Source organism: Triplophysa rosa, linkage group LG7, assembly GCF_024868665.1.
Source record: "Triplophysa rosa linkage group LG7, Trosa_1v2, whole genome shotgun sequence".
Lineage (NCBI taxonomy): Eukaryota > Metazoa > Chordata > Actinopteri > Cypriniformes > Nemacheilidae > Triplophysa > Triplophysa rosa.
Genome location: NC_079896.1, coordinates 19,310,498 through 19,331,006, shown reverse-complemented (window position 1 = coordinate 19,331,006; position 20,509 = coordinate 19,310,498). Strand labels below are relative to the sequence as shown.

Here is a 20,509-nt window from a genome sequence, read left to right as displayed (position 1 = left end):
ATAAAGGAGCTTGTTTAGGAAGAAGAAAAGCTTACAGTATGAATTGTATGTATATGTAAATGTTACTTTTACTTGGAGATAAATCTGAGATAGCTATAATGATCAAATAACTGAAGTAATCCCTGTGAATTGAGCAAATGTGCGTTAAATTAAAAGTAAATAAGGAAAGGCAAAAGGATTTGTATGACGTTACTCAAAAACCTCTTAATATCATGTATTATGCACAAAAAACATCTACAAGAATATCTTGCCGAGGGGGATACAGGGCCAAAAGCCAGAGATACTTCTACTTTCTTGCTCTATCAGAAAATCGAACTGCAAAGCTAACATGGAGATAATGATCATCTCGGCTTTTGCCTAAGCACATGAGAAGAAAAAGGCCATATGATCACATCTGCATAATGAAAATAACTCCCAGTAGAAGCTGTGTAAAAGGTGTAGTAATGTGCAATTGCTTTTGTGCAAAACTGAATATTATTTTCTTCATATGAAAAAGCTATGTGTACTTTTTCGTCACAAAGTGGAAATCCACATAAGACACACCTTGTCTGCAGGCTGTGTTTAATTACAGCTGGCCTAATGCTGATGTAAAAAAAAATAGTGAGGTTTGAATTGTTCGTTCTGAAGCCTGGTGCGCGTCACTCAGATCTATCTTGCACCCTAGTGGTCTAAGGAACAACAGCACCACACTTACTGTGAAACTTCTAAATCACACACACAAAAATGAAGATTGATGTAATTTACAAACAATCCATTAATTCAAGAGTATGACATCCTGGATGAGAAAATGTACACCTTATAACGTACTGACAAATGTTTTTGCCAAACAGACTGATGAGAGATTTGCATGTGGTCCTCTCAAAAGGAGACGGAGGGGTACAATGGGGTACAAAAGAGAAGCCTGAAACCAACTACATAAGGCAACAATGTTGGACAGCGAACAGAGTGAGAAATGTTTCAAATAGAAGCTTGCATGCTAGTATAGCCCAAAAGGTCTTTTTAACTATGTAAACCGGACTGATGAGAAATGAGAAACTATATTTTTACAGGTGTAGAAAAGCATGTTTTGGAATTCCTTCTCTCGTTTCATGTGCAGTAAGCAGAGTCAGAAATAAATCATATGTTAGTTTCCAGTGTCAGAGTTGTTTCGTGTATCTGGTTGTATTTCGTGAATCAGGAAGTTTAAGGGCCTAAAGTATACAGTACAAATGACTGGCCAATTTTGTCTTCTGAAGTTGCAAATCAAATGTCAGAAACCAACCTTGAAAAGAAATGATAACATTGATCAGAAATGAAAAAGCAATGAAATGCATCAAGCAGTACTGCACATCTGGAAGTATAGACCAGAGAGCAAGTCATGCTGGAAAATATGGTTGTCTGATGAACCACCATGTGATATACAATCACATCTGAATTGAAATGTTATGGAATCTTAGACAAACCCATGCAGACTCCTTTATTTCTGCAAGTAAACCAACTTCAACTGTGCAAAAATAATCAAAAACAGGCTCTGTCCCTCCCACAGCAGGGAGGACAGCACCTACGACCAAGTATCCCATGAAACAATGAATCAGTTCCCTCTGGCAGTTTATTCCCTCATACCTTGACGTCAACATACCAAAAGCTTCAGTTATGCCATAGCATCTATAATGTCTCACGTCTGTCCATTTTGTCCATACGTCCCTGAGAGAGTGCCATGTCGGCAGGGTTGTCATCAGGGAAACAAGATTTGAAATTTCAATGTGTTACAATACAAACAAATATGTATGCTTCTGTCTGAAGACAAATGAAAGGCAAAAAAGCAAACTAGAAATGTGCTACAAAGCAATAACACAGGCTGCTAGTAAACACTGTCAGTCTGACGTAATCCAAGTAGCTGGCCAAGGGTTAAAGGGGATAAAGCGCAGCTCTTGGGGGCTTAACAAGAGGGCTAGAGGGCAGTTATTTGTTTTCATGGTGTTCCGGAATGCCAGCAGCTGTCATAGTCGCTCGATACTGCTGGAGGACTGAACGCATACTTTTCACAAAACCTTTGGAAAGTGGAAAGAGCGGGAATCCGATGTCGGGATAGCCGCTACGCTCTGGAAGGAAGCTGCGATAGCTCTTTCTTCGTTTCTTTGGTCTGACAGCTGGCTGAGACTCCTGACACGGTTTTCCGCTTTGTTGAGATGCGAACAGCCCTTCAGAACCTTCTGCCATTTCAGATCTCATGCCTCCCACATCTGAACTATCACACTCTGAGTTCTGGCTCAGCTCTTGCTGCCCATCTTTACCAGAAGCTCCACTGAGCCCCACTGTAGAGGGACTGAGCCCAGAGTCTTCGAGATCCTCTTGGCTCCGCACTTCCTGCTTGTCTGGGCTGCTACTGGCCAAAGCTGAGGGAATCTCTTCCAGAGGCTCCGCACGGAGGCTGCCACCGCAACATTGTGACACGCGGTCATTTACGCCCCCATGCAACTCCAGCCAGGACTCCAGCCGATGGACCAGCCGCCAGCCATTGCAGGCAAAGTGCTCCCGGATCTCCTGCTCAAACACATCCGCAGGATGATGGAGAAGCTGAGTCATTGACTGCACCATCTTAATGAGTGCCATCTCATTGTAGCAGCGACTGTTCTCGTAACCCTCCTGAAGGCCTCGGTCACTGTCAAACCCGGCCTCATTATAGTACGGCTCGTTGACCAGGATCAGACCTGGAAAAAATATTATTAGTGCTGGAATGCAGTTAGTATAGTAGTAGAATTTTAAATTGGATTCTGGTTTCAAATGATGGTTAATTTAGTTTACATACAGTACTCTGTCGGCTTCAGTTTTTCAGTTAATTTTAGGTCTTGTTTTTATTTTAGTCTATCAATGTATTCAAGTTTTTATTTTGACCTAACACAGATGGGTAAAATTACTAGACTGGGGATATTTAAAAAACCTTTTTTTACCGTTCAGACTGGTCCAGAAACAATTCCTGTTTAGTTTTTCTTACCACCAAACAAACATTAGAACAAAATATAACCAATTAGAAGATTTAGAAATTAATCAAATTGTTAAACGAACATCCTTAGAAGTTAGATATATGTGTGAAAAAAGTAAAAAAAGAAATTGTATCTGGACCAGTGTTGTTTAAGTCTTCAAAGTTAGTTGTTAGGTTGTCTAGTCTGAAAAAAGCATTCTGGTTGAGTACCATCTGTACCGTATCAGAACCGATTTGCATCCCTAACCTGACCCTGAATAAAACAGCCCTAAAAATATATTCTATTTATGGAGTTAGCTCAATGAGGGCACAGCTAAAATATTTTGTTTGAACTAACCTTGAATAGAGATAAGCACTTGCAACAGACTGGATTTGCTGGTCCATCTTTCAGTGCCCTGTGAGAGGAATGATCACAAACAACAAATATGCACATTAACAAATATTCACATCACAGAATGAACAAAAAACCTCTATAACTGTAACACTGGCCTGGAAAAAAAATATTTTGATATGATCCCTTAAAGCAGTCATCCTCAATTGGCGGACCGCGGTCCGGATCCAGACCTTTGCTTCGTTCCATCCGGACCACGAGACATAGCCTAATAAACCATTTAAACTTTTGACTATTTTGGTTGTTTAAATTGAGCCACGAGTCTACGCAACGGAGAATTAGGGCTGTCATGATTATGAAATTTGGCTGACGTCTAATAAATCATTGCGATTATGACGATTAATTGTCTGTTTTAGAGCTTTGACTTTTAATTCTCATACATTTTTTATTCAGCTTTGAAACGACCATATTGTTCTGAATATAAAGACTATGTTCTTTTTCTTGGAAAACATAGGAAAAAATTGGGCCATCATACTTAAGGTTTAGGCTTTTACCTGTCAATAATACAACAGCCAAATACTTGTAAATTAAGTAAATTGATCAGGAGTGAAATGAAGCCACTATTAAAATGCTATCAGTCATAGCAAAGCTTCTAGTCTGTTTTTTTTCTCACTTGCAAGACTACAATAAAAGTTTACTTCCATGTTAATGAGATTTGGTAGACTGGTTTTCACACTGAAATAATATTAAATTGTACTGCAGGTTATTTTTATAGTATATGCTTTAGTTTTTTTTAAGTGATTGTGTTGTGGTGGTACATTTTACAAGAATTACCATGCTTTAGTTACAATATATACAATAAAATATGCAGATGCACTACAGCTCCCCCTAGTGTCTTCTATAGCGATGTGCAATAATTGCGATGATCTGAGACGATTATTTAATAATCGTGACAGCCCTACGGAGAATCATATCACACGCACTCTCAGGAACATTTATGTAATTGATCTTTTGCCGCTATATCCTCCAATATCTTTATCTAGTGCCAAACGCGCTTCATTTTAACTCTTTCCACTCCGCGCGCGCTGCTTCTCTATCGCCAAAGACGCGCCGCATGAAGAGCAGCAAACACGTGCTTATTTTAACAACAGTAGTGCAGACACGCAGAGCAGGTAAATGGACACACTACAGTAAACAAAATGCAGCAAAAATTTAAGCATTTGTATCTGTCAGTCTGTTAACTGTTTGCTATATGTCTTCAACCTTTCAACCAGATTTGTGATATTTTATTAACCATAACGTTTTTATCTACATTTAGCATTAACATTATTGATCAGCATGTAAACATTTGTGACCCTGTGAAAACCCAGGCTAAAGTCTCATGATCTAATTGAATCTAATCCATCAAAGATTAATTTCAAGCATTAATTTCACTAAGATTTTGGCATTATTCAGTCAGTATTGAAGATATTGTTATATTTTCACAGAATATTCTGTAGGATGATTTTATGAAGGACTTTTGCTGGGTTTTCACAAGCAGGATCACATTTTATAATGAACAACGTTCTAATTGGGAAATTATTTAAAGATAGATGTAGTTCTGGTATGAATGGTATAGAAAGGCTAATTTAGTAGGTAACTACTGTTTTCTGTTTATGATAAGCATTTTAATTGTTACATTACATTTGTTGTTTGTATGTTGTCAGTAGTTTTTTTTATTTACAAATATTAATTATCAGACTTCTATTAAGAGGGCATTCCCCTAAAGCCACAGAGCCTACAATACATACATACGGTGGATATCAAAATATAAAATAAATGGCCTGATAAAAGATCATATCTTTTATACAGTATATCCAACTGGGCTAAATTGATTCAATATTTATTTATTTGCAAAAAACATTGTCTGGACCTCCGTTTGGAAGAAAATATAAAGACAGGACCTCTTGGAACTTTAATTGAATACCCCTGCCTTAAAGAGAACTTACAAAGGCAAAAGTACAGTCCTTCTCCAAAGTGACAGAAATTAACAACAGTATATTAGTAATAAACACTGCATGTTCAAAATTTGTTCAGGGGGTTGAGCTCACCTTTCCAATCCAGGTTCCGAGCAGACTAACACAGACTTTCCCATTATCATAGAGGTTGGGGTTAAGTCGTCCGCTGCACTGAGAGAGGTAACGGAAGAGAGGGGGAACAGCAGGATAGATATTTGGAAGCTGGATATCAAACAGGAATAGTCCATCCTCGTAAGGAGTGCGATTAGGGCCCTTAATTACAGCTGAGAAAAGATCCTGGGAAGAAAAACATGAAGATAATCATACCCCCTTCTTATAATATATTCAATATTCACAATTGTTCCCATAAACAATAAAACTGTAAAATGCAGAATAAATATAGTTGAATATTATACAAAAATTATAAATAGAAATACGTATTGGCATCTAAAAGAGAGATACTTCTAGTGTAGGCAGCTTCACAATTATGTTATGTTTTTGATCATTTTCTTCTTTTTTTTGTATCTAAAAACAAAATAAATTCACACTTTAGATAATCCATCCTGATTTGTATTTTTTTTAGTGCTGTCAATCGATTAAAAAAATTAATCGGATTAATCACACATTTTCTGTGATTAATCACGATTAAGCACACATAACAATAATATTTTAAAATATACTTTTACATTTGAATAATTTCACATTTAATTTTCAAATTGATGTAGAAACAACATATTTCTTTAACAGCGTCATTTTATGAATGAAAGAAAACATTTTGATATTAGTACTGTAACTGATGTCTCTATTAAATTGATTATTTTAACATTAATTATAGCCATTCAACAATATAATTGAGAGCTATCATGAAATATACAGAAATTGAAGGAAGTTCTCAAACACTTTACAGTCTTTAATGCTAAATTATAAATTAAATGCAGAAGAATTCTCATTAAAGCTACAAAATCACATTGATTTCTTCTTTTATTTTGTTCTTTGATTAACGTTAGTGACAGTAGTCACAGCAGCACGTTTAAGAACGTGGCCCCTTTAAGAGCTGTCTCAGTACGCAGATCTGACCGTCACCGCACTCCCATTTTCACAACTCTTTGCATTCATTTAAGATTTTATTTTACACTTTGAAGTCTTGCTTAAGAAAATGCTAGACAAAACGGGCTCTCTGACATAATCTTGTATGGTTTTATCCATTCAAGCACGAAAGAGAACTTAACACGGATGCGCTGTCTGACAGAGATTCACCGACGCAGCCTTCAGCCCATGACTGTTTACACCAGACTGGACCTCGCGTTGCGTTTTGCCGCGTCCCACAGTTTAGAAGCTGTCTATCTTCATTGAACGCGTCAAAGCAACTGTTTAAAATTGCGCTTAAGTGGTTTAAAAGCCTGTACACGAATAAGACCGTGATTACATCATGTAACGCTAGACAAAAATGTCAAAACAAACGGATGCTGCGTTAATTGAGTTAAATATTTTTCACGCGTTAATTTGAAAAAATTAATCGCATACGTTAACGTTGACAGCCCTAATTTTTTGTTTGTATTTTTCTGTTAATATTTTTCTTTATTAATGATAAATGTATTTTAATGTATTTTTCTTTATTGTATTTATCTGCTACTGCCATAAGACAAACCATACTCATATTCAAGATACATTTTCTGAGACCACGTATTTTTTTCAGGTGAATGCATTTAAGGATGTTATTTTACTATCACAAAACATACTCATATTCAAGAAAATTATTTTCAGTGTTCTATCTATTAATAGGGTTTATGACGTTTATGGCGTTTTTACCATTCTGTCCTCAAAAGTCTTCACCATGATGCCATCGGGCAGAGAGGTGGCCAGTAGGGCCATTTCCTTTCTTACAGTGCTAAAGAACTTCTTTGCATCCGCAGGCTGGAATTCCATTTTTTTAAATGAGTGTGTCTCTAGAAAGAGTAAGAGGGAACATTTCAGACCACATTAACACTGTAGAATATGACAAAATAAACACCGAGTAGGCAGTACTGAATCTCAGTGTTGAGATTCAGTCACTCTCTTTCCACTGAAGGTGCTCTAAAAATCAGCTGTTCCACACTCTCCTGACTGTTTCTATATAGTAAGTTGAGTTACACAGATGAATTGTTTCAAAACGTCTAAATGAAGATACATATACAACTACTGTTACAGACAAAACAATTAAAACAGAAAGACTATACTAAGATTTTTATTAATTTATTAAACACTTGTGTATTTTACCTGGTGACCATTCTAAAACAGAAAAGACTTCTCCTTTAGCGCTGGTGAAGGTAACACCAGGTTTGCCTCCACTCTGCTGACACAAAACGGGCGTGTCACTGGGCCACTCAGAACGTACAGGCGTTTGAGGTTCAGGTGCCACTGACGCAGATGATCTCTCCTCCTTTATAGCAGCCTCCATCTTTTCTTCTTCCACAATTGCCACATTGTCCAGAGTCTTTTTCAGGTTTTCCTGAAGTTTCTTTATGTCATCCAAGAAGCGTTTCTCCTTTGTGGGTTTAGCATCAGCCGGGCTTGTGGCAGCCATTGCGGCTGAAGGTTCGGCAGTGGGAGAGGTTGGTGATCCGGTCCAAAGCTGCTCAACAGTCATGTTCTTAAGGCTCTCTAAGATCTTTAGGGCTTCTTTGAGCTCACGGAAACCACGCGGTGGGGTCTCTTTAACATGTTTCTCCTCAGATGCAGGGACTCCACCTGAGACAGGGAAGATAGTTAGCCGTAGGTGAAAACAGCACATGGCTAATGAACTTCTACACCAACTGCTACATGATTAATTTTATTTAAAGGGATACTCCACCCAAAAATGAAAATTCTGTCATGAACAGTGATGGGAATAACGGCGTTATTAATAAACGGCGTTACTAATGGCATTAGTTTTTTCAGTAACGAGTAATCAAACAAATGTGACCCTGGATCACAAAACCAGTCTTAAGTAGCACGGGAACTTTTTCAGTAAAAGACAAAAATACATTGTGTGGGTCAAAATTATCGATTTTTCTTTTATGCCAAAAATCATTAGGGTATTAAGTAAAGATCATGTTCCATGAAGATATTTTGTAAATTTCCTACCTTAAATATATAAAAACTTTATTTTTGTGAGTGGATGGTCTGCCACAGCGCCCCTGATTAACAACTTCAAAGGCAATTTTCTCAATATTTTGATTTTTTTGTGCTCTCAGATTCCTGAGTTTTAAATGGTTGTATCTCAGCCAGATATTGTCCTATTCTAACAACTCATATATCTATAGAAAGATTATTTATTCAGCTTTCAGATTATGTAAAATCTCAATTTCGAAAAATTTACCCATAAGACTGGTTTTGTTGTCCAGGGTCACAAATTACTGTTTCCCTCTTTACAATGCCGTTACTGTTTCTATAAATGACCCTTCGCGTGGAGTTTGATTGACAGGCCAGACCAATCATAACACCGATATTATGCGCCCCCTGTTGCTATTCGTCACAATCAAACCATAGAGTTTAACCGGCTGCGCATTATGTGGTTTTAAAAAGTCCTTCGCGATTGTTGCTGGCCGTCACACTGTACGAACATGATCCCTGCTAAAAGTCATGTCACTGTGGAATCTTAGTTGTCATAATGTACAACAATAAAGACTTCTTAAAACAGACTCATACAAGAAGACTTGTCCAGAGTTTTACCTCATAGAATGACTGTTATATGATCTGCGCTGAAGGACTGCATTTCATCAACACTGCCAGAATTTTATCGGAGGTCAAATTTGATCTTTATTGTCATGATCACAGTTTCACCCATTGCTTAAACCTGTCAGAAACCAATGGCGCTATCCAGACGTTATGTCGTTACAGCAAACACAGTATGTTAGGCTAGAGATTCGATCTTCATTTTGTTTACTTTATTCCGAGTCACTTTCACATCCTGAATATTAGGGCTGTGTATTGGCAAGTGCCTCCTGATACGATACATATCACGATAGATGGGTCACGATACAAAATATTGCTATGTATTTGGATACGATACACATTTGCGATATATTGCAATACTTTAAGTAGAAAATGTAAAAAGTAGAGCTAGAAATACAACATGCTGTGCACCACCAGGGGTTTTCTGTAAGGTAAAAACTATAAGTGTAAAAACATCCCTTACCTCTGCAGAGTGGCCATGATGTGCGATGCATGGACCTTTAGATCAGAGGTTTGGGTTCTCAAACTGTGGATTGCGCCCCTCAAGTGGGTAGCACAGGGGAATAAGGAGGGTCACGCAAGTCACTTGGCTGTTGTGGTGCATTACAGTTAAAACAATGAACATGGGCAATATAAAACCTCTGGTTCATCCGTGCTGTAAATGTGCTGGTGTCACATCCGTGAAAGCACAATAAATGTCATTGTTACTTTTCTTAATAAACTTTTTGTCTAATGCACTGCAGTAGCCAATGACTTGTGTCATGACTTGCAAAGCCTACAAACAGCATTATTTTATATAAGTCATTACTCCATTACTTTTTTGAAAACCAAAGCGCACCCACACATCAGCTCTGAGAGCTCCAAGCGTTCTTATATTTTTTGCAATGATAGCTTCCACTTACTTTTGGCCGTATGTATATGACATGATTTATCGATACACTATCGAAAAAATAAATATTGCGATAGTTACATGTATCGATAATTTTGCACAGCCCTACTGAATATATACTTCAAATGCATATTGCAGACTTTCTTATTGCTTTTGAATGAAAGTATACATCATTTTTTTCCCAGAAAAGATTATTTCACGATAAATATTCTTTAGTGCAGTGGGAGTGCTTTGGCTGATGTGGGACATAGCAAAAGGGTCATACACTTTGCAAAGGGTCAATTGAGCTCAATGAAGCGGTTTTCATCCAAGTAGGCTCTGTCTCAGCCAAAGGACCTGCAAGTTTTTTTTCTCTGCTGTGTGTTGGGGGTGGGACACATAACTGATGATGATTGTTGTGTGTGTTGGTGGGTTGAAGACAACCGAATAACTGATGATGATTGGCTTAGGTGGAGAAAATTTCCATAATTTGCCAACCAGAGGCAGAGTAGGGCGGGTTTTCACACACATGCACAGTCGCACACAGTACACCAACGCCTAGGAGTCGCAAACTGGAAATATTATAACTACTTTCCCTCGTTAAGGTGATAGGCAAGATTGTGTATTTAACGTGCAACTTATGCCCAGGAAAAAAGAGGCTCTATGTCGGTGTAAAGTAATTATCTAATGAAGCACCTCACATCGTCACATGCTGCCACAAATTTACTAGCTGAGACCTTGTCCATACGTTTCCCGTTGAAAACGAAGTTTTCGTTTTTAAAATGCTCTTCGCCCTATCCACACTGAAACGTGCTGAAACGCAATAGTTACATTCCCTAGTAATTAGTTACTTTTATAATGAAGTAACTCAGTTACTATTTGTGAGAAGTAACTAGCAACTACATCTAATTACTTTTTAAAAGTAACTTTCCCAATATTGGTCATGAATTACTCCTTGTTTGAAACCTGTATAAATTTCTTTGTTCTGTTGAACACAAAGAAAGATATTTTGAAAAATGTTAGCCACTGACATTTCTGGGACATCATTGTCTACCATAGTAGGAAAAATTTAAATGGTAGTCAAAGGTGCCCTAGACCGTAAATTCTTCAAAATATCTCATTTTTGTGTTCACCAGAACAAAAAAACACAATCATTTTTCCTACTACGGCAGTCAATGATGTTCCAGAAATTTAAATCAGTTGCTAACATTTTTTCCAAATCAGAACAAAGAAATTTATGAAGGTGTGGAACAACTTGAGGGTGAGTAAATGATTGTATTTTGGGGCGGAGTACCCCTTTAATACACATTAATTCATTTAGAGTGAATCTCTAGTTAACAAGTCAATTAATTATTTAATTAAGATCGGGAGATCTTCGCAGAGTGTTCTTGTGACTGATGGAAATACTAATGCTGAATTTTAGTACCGATTATTGAATGACAATTATTACATAATTATTAATTATGAATAGATAGAATTATAAAGCGACTAGAAAAAGGTCAGTGTGTTTTTTGGGCAAAAATAGTATTATTATAATTACACCTCAGGGAACAAAATAAATTCATGTCATGACCCATGTCATTCCCCGGGCGCTGCAGTGATAGCTGCCCACTGCTCCGGTACGTGTGTTCACCACTTGCTGTGCGTGTGTTCACTACTCTCTGGATGGGTTAAATGCAGAGGTCACATTTCGTTGCCTTGTACTTGTACATGTGCAATGACAATAAAATTGAATCTAATCTAATCTAATGTCCATTGAATGAAATGCTTGAATTCAGACATGCCCACATTTGTGTATCACTATCTGAAATACTTCATGTAATTGAAATGAATTGAAAGCCTTTGTCATTGTATATCTTTTCATAAAACCAAATTTAGAGAACAAATAACAGTTAAAACATCAATGAAATAAAAGTAAAAATGTTATAAAGGACAAATCCATTTACATGAAGTGCAATAGTGAGCGCAAGCACTTGTGCATTACAATATTGGCCAAAACTATCTTATTTTTCGAAGCATACGTAAAAGTAGCCAGTGTAAACAGAAGTAACAGACCGGAATCAAGTGATAATATTGCACAATTAAGTGTCCTTGATGATGCTTTAGCCTTAAGGCAAGCTCAGATCACAGAGCTGTGAGACTGCTGTGGTGCTCACACTACAAGGTTTCCTATATAAAAAAGTTAAATATTGTTAAATAGTTACTCATAACAAACTTTGTAATTTAACTGAGGAAGAAAATCTGTACCAGGAAGTTCAGATGTGAACATAGCTCCTGGTGATTCCGTGGTGGAGGTATTCACACCATTAGTTTTGCCATCAGCAGGAGGACCTTTGGTGGGGGAGGAGACTACAGCATTGTCCCCTCCTCCTGGTTCCTCCTCCACAGGTCCATTATCCGTCTCCCAGCTGTCACTCTCATCCTCCCACTCTTCAGATGAAGCACCACTACTGCTGCCTTCCGCTGAGTCATAATACGTTTCTTCAATCTCTGACTCCACATTATACAAGTGCTAAATCAAAGAAAGGGAGAAATACAGATTAGAATCGGTGCCTGATCTGATTTTGCCAAATGGCAATAAGGTGTGGGTCCACCAACAAATCCAAAGCAAGAATCCAAAAAGGTAGGCAAGAGTTGAGCAAAGAAACCAGCCCCCACCCCCACTTCATGATCATTATGTTCTACTTCTAAGGTCCAGTGTGTAATTTTTTGGAGGATCTATTGACATAAATGCAATATAATATACATAATGTCTTCAGAGGTGTATAAAGAGCTTACACAATGAAGCGTTGTTTTTATTACCTTAGAATGAGCTATTTCTATCTACATACACCGCGGGTCCCCTTGCATATAATTCGCCATGACCTTTAAATCTTAACACACTAATGCTCTGGACTGGAACAATATTGTCAATATTAGAATTAACAATCTAATTACAGGTAACCAAATCGCAACAAAAATGAAACAAAATGACTTTAACTGCTGGGAAACAAAAAAGAAACGTACAAAATACAGGTCTCTAGACTAACTTTTTGCACTGGTTGCACTGGTGCGCCTAACTTTTTTTCTTAGGTGCACCAGCACAAAAGTTAGGTGCACCCAAATTTTCGACCGCATCGCATTTAACACGTTTTACCAGTTCACTTTTTTTTTTAATCGCTGTCCATATAGGCAAAATTGACTTGTAAATGACTAACTAACAATCTGGTCAACATACAGTTCTTTATTTGAAGCACAATTCTACAAGAAAGGTAACTTACTGAAAAAGTGTTGGTGCTTAAAGTGCTTCACTGAAATGAAATTTAAACTTAAAACATCTCAAGATAAATGGAGCAGGGCTTGACATAACATGGGAGGTTGATGGCTCCGTGTCAGAACATTGCTTATGATTTTCGGACGGATCAGGCCTTAACTTAACATTATTCACAAAAAAGTTGTCAATCGTTCTTTTCATCTTCTCTCATCATCCGCGGCTACATCCACTCTGTTTAACTGACGGGGCTATAGGCTCCTCACCTCTCTGTCTGACTGCAGCACACGCATTTTCACACGTACACACCAGAGGTTGCGCTAGACTTTTTTATTGTCCGTCATTTTGACTGACAGGCTCGTAAAAAATCCATCATAATCTATTATTACCCGTCACTATGGTGCAAGGTGGCTTTAGGTGGTAATTAGTATGTTCGTGACATCATCACGTTGTACTTGCGTCTCGGAACTTGTTGTATTTTAATACAACTGAATGCCCAATAAAGCCGTTGTTGTTTATATTCATCTATATATATAATGTTTTAATGTTTATGTTCATATGTGATTTGATCTGGGAAAACCCAACACATGGTGCAAATTTATATATTACAGTTTTTGATACCATATTCAAGCCCTTTCCAAATCAGTTTTTATTTTGCTCACACCTTGTGTATGTAACGGAATTTGGAGGAAAACGGGTTTAAAGATAAGTGATGAAAATAAAATCACAACAGTCCAGTATCACAAGTAAAAGTCACTTTACAGTGGTAAAAGACTTTAATAACAATTTAATAAAAAAACATTTCCTAGTGTTGAAGTCTATAAAAACACTGTACAAAACTGTTTGAATAAAACGAAAGTAAGGAAAATGGTGCGGGCACACTTAAAGAACGAGAGCTCTGCCATTATAACTACACAAGGAAACTCGCAAACATTACGGACAACAACTAATAAGCAGTGAAGCAAGTTTTACGTTGTTTATCATGTGCATAGTGTCTGGACTTTTGATCATCCCTTGCATTTTTTTGGATCGGATAACTCCCGGTGCTGCAGACGGGGAGCTCTGTCATCTCACGAAAACATTATATAAAAAAACTTGACTGCATGCCGTAGTTTACACAGGACTGGCGGGAAATGTGCATTGCTACTCCTTCATTCTTCATGTTATGTGGTTTACTTTGATAGGTAAACTGTCTTTCCCATGCCCCAGCGCGACATCCGGCGGGTTTTCCCAGATCGCATCACATATGTCTAGTCAGTAACAATGACAGGTGAAAACACGCACGTCCCTTCGCGAGCATATCACGCTCTAATGAAGGGAAACGGGGAGTTACAAATTGCCCTCATTGTAATCCGTCAAAATGACGGACGGCCTTCAGATTTTTCTGTCACTGGTAAAAAAAATCTGAGAATTTTCGGTTAACGCGACCTCTGGTACACACAAGTACAGGAAAATCTGGACCACGGCCAATCAGAGGGGGGTCCGCCCTTCACTATCTCTGATTGGTTTAGACCACGATATGGGCCTAATGTGTGTCTGTTGTTGAATCAAAGGGAGACTTTCAGAGTCGCGGAGACTTTTTTCTCCCTCGAACGGCTGTTCGCACCGCACCAGATTTTTTTTAGTCACATGTGCGACAAAATTGGTAGCACTCTAGAGCCCTGAAATAGCTGTCCAAATCCTTCCCTTTCAGGTGGAAACCTCTCATCTCCATTGTTTATCCTTCATGTCTGTTAAAGTGTGTTTTGCAAGTATTTAACCCAAGAATAAACAACAACAACCTGTGACTCAACCTCAAACTGTCTGTAAAACAGCATCACCCCACCCCGTTTCTAATGTGAATGAAGTGTTGCATACATTTTGGACCATATCTGCATGTATGCAATTCAAGGGTAAATAAATAAGGAACTGGTTGTTTGGTACTTACTGCACATTCTTTGCTCAACAAATAAGAGGCTAATGTTTATGTATTGCCGAGAAGAAAGTCTTAGTGTAGCATTTATCTTCGAGTCATAGCCAATACAGTCCTAAATAGCCAATCCAGTTACTTAAAAATACTGTTAATTAGAGCTGAACGATTAATTGCATTTGCGATTAAATCGCGATGTGGTGAAACGTGATTTTCTAATCGCAAAGAATGTGATTAATTATAGGGATGCACAGTGTGATGCGACCCTGCTCGTAGCTGACCAATACCATCTTAAAAGCATTAAAAATTCATGGAAAATACGCGGCATTTTCTCCTTTTCCCCAAAGTGCTCGGGACGGAAGCTTGCTCTATCGTGGTGACTGTCTGCGAGTGAAGAGAGCGCGTTGCAACTCATTCGCGTTGTGACTGCTTCGCTCAATATTTCAGCATGTTTGTCGCGCGTCTGTATTTAATGTAATGAATATGTACATTGACCTGTTGTACAATGGCCTCAAGCTCGACAGGACGTGGCACTGTGGAAACTTTAGTGTAAAAGAGCAACAGCACGTCAGTTGTGTGGGACTATTTTGGCTGTTTTGTGTGGATGATGCTGCGCAGTGTCAGGTATTGTGTGTGCTAACATTAATGCTGCCTCAAGGGGCAATACTACTAACGTCATGCAGCACTTACACAATAATAAAAGACAATATATAAGATAATACATATATTAATAGTTTATCATTTTACTTATTTATTTAAAGATTGTCTAGTAAGTTAACAGACAGTGTTTAAGTGCAATCAACATGTTTGTCATATATTTATTACAGTGACTCTGCATTATCAAATTACTGAGTGTGGTAAAGCCACAGTTTAGTTTTATATTTATGTAATCTGCACTTTTGTTTCTGTGATTAATGACTTTCATGTTACACCAAGCTTATTTGTCAGTGCTTTATGTCATGATAATTATTACATGATTACACGGCTAGAAATTTAACAAATAATTCAATATATTAGTATGATTGGGGTATTTCTATAAAAATATGTCAATCAATTCATGCATCAATTTATATCATCTTAAGCCTGGCCTATAGTTTATGGTAAATCTGTCTAATATTGTGTTGGTTACCATTATTTATTGATTTTCTTTATTAAATAATACAGAAGATAAGGTGCTTAAAAAAATAATCGCATATTAAATTGCAATCGCAATATCGATTAAAAAAAACGTTCAGTCCTACTGTTAATATAAAAAAACGTGCATGTATTTGGCCAAATATAGAGTTTCTTACACATAAGGTTTCCACTAAACGGGGATGAAATGTGGAAAATCATTAGAAATGTGTCATACATCAATGTTAATTCCTTGTCTGGATAGATGGAAGCATACCTGTGGAAGGACGATCGTCTTAGACTCATCCGCCCACACAACCTCAACTTTACTACTCAGATCCACTCTGCACACTTGGCCAACAGACCTCTACAGATGAGACAGCACAGGTCATAGGTGTACAGTGAGATATAAAGACAAATATTAAAAAAACTAGTGCTGTCAATCGATAAAAAAATTAATCTGATTAATCAATTAACAGCATCATTTTATGAATGAAAGCAAACATTCTGATATTAGTACTGCAACTGATGTCTCTATTGATTATTTTAACATTAGTTATAGCCATTCAACAGTATAATTGAGAGCTATAGTATCATGTCTAACAGGTAGGAAATATACAGAAAAGTTCTCAAACACTTGACAGTCTTTAATGCTAAATTCTAAATTAAATACAGAAGAATTATATTACAGAATTATATGGCAATTATATGTTGAAGTCTGTGCTTACGAAAATGCTAGACAAAACGGGCTTTCTGGCATAATCTTGTGTGGTTTTGTTCATTCAAGCACGAAAGAGAACTTAATACTGGTGGGCTGTCTGACAGAGATTCACTGACGCAGCCTTTAGCCTGGACTGTATACACCAGACTGGACCACTGACGTGTTGCGTTTTGCCGTGTCCCACAGCTAGAAGCTGTCTATCTAAACTGACCGCGTCAAATCGGTGATGGTTTGTGGTTTAAAAGCACGTTTGCAATGCAATGCGAACCACATCGAAAGGGAACTGCACAAATTAAGTTGAAACTATATAACTATACTTTGCTACACCAGCATTGTTTTTAAGAAGTTATGCGGTTGTGTGGTTCTGTCACATCCATAAACCTAAAGAATGGAATTTGTATTTGCAGCTTGCTCTTACAACAGTTGCTTAGAATTTATACTTGTCATCTAGATGGCTGCTTTTAATTTAGGAAATTTCTAAATGGCATCTGGCAAAGCAAAGAAATCTCAAAGTGCAGAGAGCCTGCAGTCAAAAAGTGAATGTGACAAAGCCCATGCTAAAACAAGAATAAATACTGAAAGGTTTCCTTGAGATGGTGACAACTCGGAGATCTGCAGGAACTGATTCCTGATGCAGCAATGGATTTTTTCTGATGGTACAGGCTAGAATACACTATATGACTTTTACTCTGATTTTTGCCTTAATTGTTCCAAAAGTCCGGAAATTTTGGTCTGTCGGAGGAAAACGAGGCAAGTCTGAGTTTAGACTTGAGTAAGTCATGAGTACTCATCTACCATGAGTAAAATGACGCAATTCTGACGCATTACCAAAAAATAATAAGGGTTGTCTCCTTTTTCAGTAGTCATAATGTTGGAATCACATAACCATCGGAATAGAACTCTATTACAACAAAGATAAAATTCAAAGTGCAGTCAAAGTTCAGAGTAACATTTTAAACGTGCCAGAGTTAAAAAAAAACTCAAAATGATTTTATGTACCTCATTTTCACAGTCCTCTGTGTTCGAGTTTCCGATCCTTATAACAATATCTGTTATACGGAAATGGAAGTCAGGATGATCAGAAATGTCGTAAACACTAACATCCTCTTCCACTCCATTAACCTGCATACAAAACATTAATTTATTATACAATTCAGTTACCGTGTGTTAATCACTAAAACACACTGGAATACAAAACTAAAATAAAGTACCTCAATATCATCACCCGTAGCATTGAGTTTAACCCACTTGACCACGCAGGTTCTGGCCTTATGATCGCCTGACTGAATCACTCCACAGACACCTGAATCCTGAACAGTCTGAGCTGCAGGAACCACAATCAAATAGTGTACATCAAGGAACAAATCAAGCAAAAAATAAACCACTAGTTTTGTCTACAATAGACTTAGCAATTGGATCTTTTATTCCCGTTTGTTTCCAGGAATAAGCCCTCCCAGTACAAGTTCTATTGCAAAGCAAAGTATGCATATCAGGGCACAAATAACATCAAAGAAGCATTCTGAAAAGAATACTGTAAAATGGGTTTAATGCTAAAAAGTACATACGTCGTTTGTCTACAACGTAGTCTCCAGGACAGAACTCGTGGTTGTCCAGGTGTTGGATAGGGATTAGATCATTGGAGCGGATACCTGTCTCTAATCGACCGTCCTTCCACAACACATCTGCAGTGGTCACGGTGGAAACAACCTCAACTGCCACCCTACACAAAACACAGAATTAAACAAAAACACAGACACACATTAATTTGAAGTGCTATACTAAATGATGATGGTTACATACTCTAACATGACACTAAAAGTTTCAGTATAAACACAATGTCTGATGCTGCGCAGTTTTATTAGAAATGCAACACTGTACAAAAATGCAGATACATGTTTAAAGGGGTGATATGAGACGGCTGAAACGAATATTATGGTTTGTTTTAGATGTAATGCAATGTGTATACACGATTTAAGGTTAAAAAACGCTGTATTTTCCACATACCGTGCATGTTTGTATCTCCTCTTTGCCCTGCCTCTCTAAAACGCGCAGATTTTTTACAATGCTCATCGCTCTGAAAAGCGAGGTGTGCTATGATTGGCCAGTTAACCAGTGCGTAGTGGTTAGTCGAATACTGCAAGCGTGTGACGGAAATGTAACGCCTCTTACCATATTTGGAACATCAGGTTCCAAAGCAATTGTACTGACAGGTACGCTCACCTTACCTGCGTATACATTTTGGCGGTCTTAGTCAAATCATACCACGAACTGACGTAGATTTGTGGGGGTGTGGTTGCACGAGGCGTTTCAGGCAGGTCTGGGTTAGCATTCGCTTTTAGATAGAATGCATCTTTTGCTCCGACACTTTCATTTTTGCTATTTTACGTGTCTAATACATGCATGGGCAACTTATAACACACCAAAGACACAGAAAAACACGTATTCGCGCCATATGACCCCTTTAAATAGAAACTAACTCCAGAAACAGACAACAAAACAATATCTAACAAAAAATTAATTCCTTTATAATAATTTAGTTAGGTATTGGGAATATTGGATGAAATTAAGTTTTAACATGACTTACACGTTACACTGAAATTACATGTTAATTACTGACAATTGTTTTGGAAGTCTTGTTGTACCTGTCTCCCGGTTTAAACTCTCGCGAAAACTTTGTCCTCTTCTTTTTGTGCTTTTTCTTCAGGTTGCGGATGGACAAAGGGATGCTCTTCTTTCGGGATGGGCCACAATGCTGTGAGGCCGTGGAGCTGGCAGAGGAAGTGACTGAGCTGGTGTCATCAGTGTCGTCCCCAAGCTCCTCATCTGACTCCTGCTCCCCCAGATGGGCACACGGTTTCTGAGAAGCATCTGATGGTGGCTTCTCTCCCTCATCCACAGCTTCTGGACATGAAACAGGACCATTGTTGGGGTAACACGGAACATCACCAGGACAGTCCTTTTCCTGCATTGGTTTCTCCTCACCTGAAAAAAAACATGATCTCAATATAAATGTGATATAGCTAACACCGTGTCTATACCGAACGTGACCGACGCGATGCGACATGACAAAAGACGTTAGAAACACATTAGAACCCATTATAATTCGAAATTTTGTCCACACGAGATGCGTCGCGGTGCGACGTGACAAACCCATTAAGAACAAGCAGGTTGTCATGTCGCGTTGCGCCGGTCCCATCCGGTGTAGACACGGTGTTATGTAGAAGTCAATCCACATAAGCTGTTTCAGGAATTGTTCTGTTGATGTCTAGTGCATTTTTACAAGTTTTACAAAATTCCCAAAAGCTATGGTGAGTATTGGCACGTAGGCTTAATTGGTTTAAATCTTTCAAAAGCTACAATTTAAATATCAAACAGCACGGGATGCTCCGATCAGAATTTCTGCAGCCAATATTGACTACTTATTCTTTGTCATCATGATCATCCAATCATACAAGCAGGATTGAAGGATCGATTCTGATCCCCTGAAGTTATATAAATTACTTTTATGATGGATTGATGTGCTTTTCTAGAGGGTCAAAACATTGGTGCCTAGGATGCACTGGAATTTCGGCCACCGAAGATTTTCATCCCATAGTAGCATTAGGGGTTCTCAGCCAAGGGAAAATAAAATAATAAAAATCTGGTGGAGTGCACAGTTTTCAGTA

At 38.0% G+C, this 20,509-nt stretch overlaps 1 protein-coding gene across 1 annotated transcript in view; it reads right to left on the bottom strand.

Annotated features, from left to right (window-relative positions):
- Positions 1 to 1,442: 1,442 nt before the first annotated feature.
- Positions 1,443 to 20,509, bottom strand: part of ube2o (ubiquitin-conjugating enzyme E2O) — a 63,131-nt gene continuing 44,064 nt past the window's right edge. The window contains exons 10-20 of the mRNA XM_057337470.1: positions 19,487 to 19,826; positions 18,410 to 18,564; positions 18,056 to 18,168; positions 17,844 to 17,966; positions 16,401 to 16,490; positions 12,099 to 12,363; positions 7,547 to 8,017; positions 7,100 to 7,236; positions 5,384 to 5,587; positions 3,300 to 3,357; positions 1,443 to 2,690 (exon numbers count right to left, since the gene is read on the bottom strand). Coding sequence (XP_057193453.1) covers positions 1,942 to 2,690; positions 3,300 to 3,357; positions 5,384 to 5,587; positions 7,100 to 7,236; positions 7,547 to 8,017; positions 12,099 to 12,363; positions 16,401 to 16,490; positions 17,844 to 17,966; positions 18,056 to 18,168; positions 18,410 to 18,564; positions 19,487 to 19,826 — 2,705 coding nt within the window. The 3' untranslated portion in view covers positions 1,443 to 1,941. The remainder of the gene's footprint in view (positions 2,691 to 3,299; positions 3,358 to 5,383; positions 5,588 to 7,099; positions 7,237 to 7,546; positions 8,018 to 12,098; positions 12,364 to 16,400; positions 16,491 to 17,843; positions 17,967 to 18,055; positions 18,169 to 18,409; positions 18,565 to 19,486; positions 19,827 to 20,509) is intronic.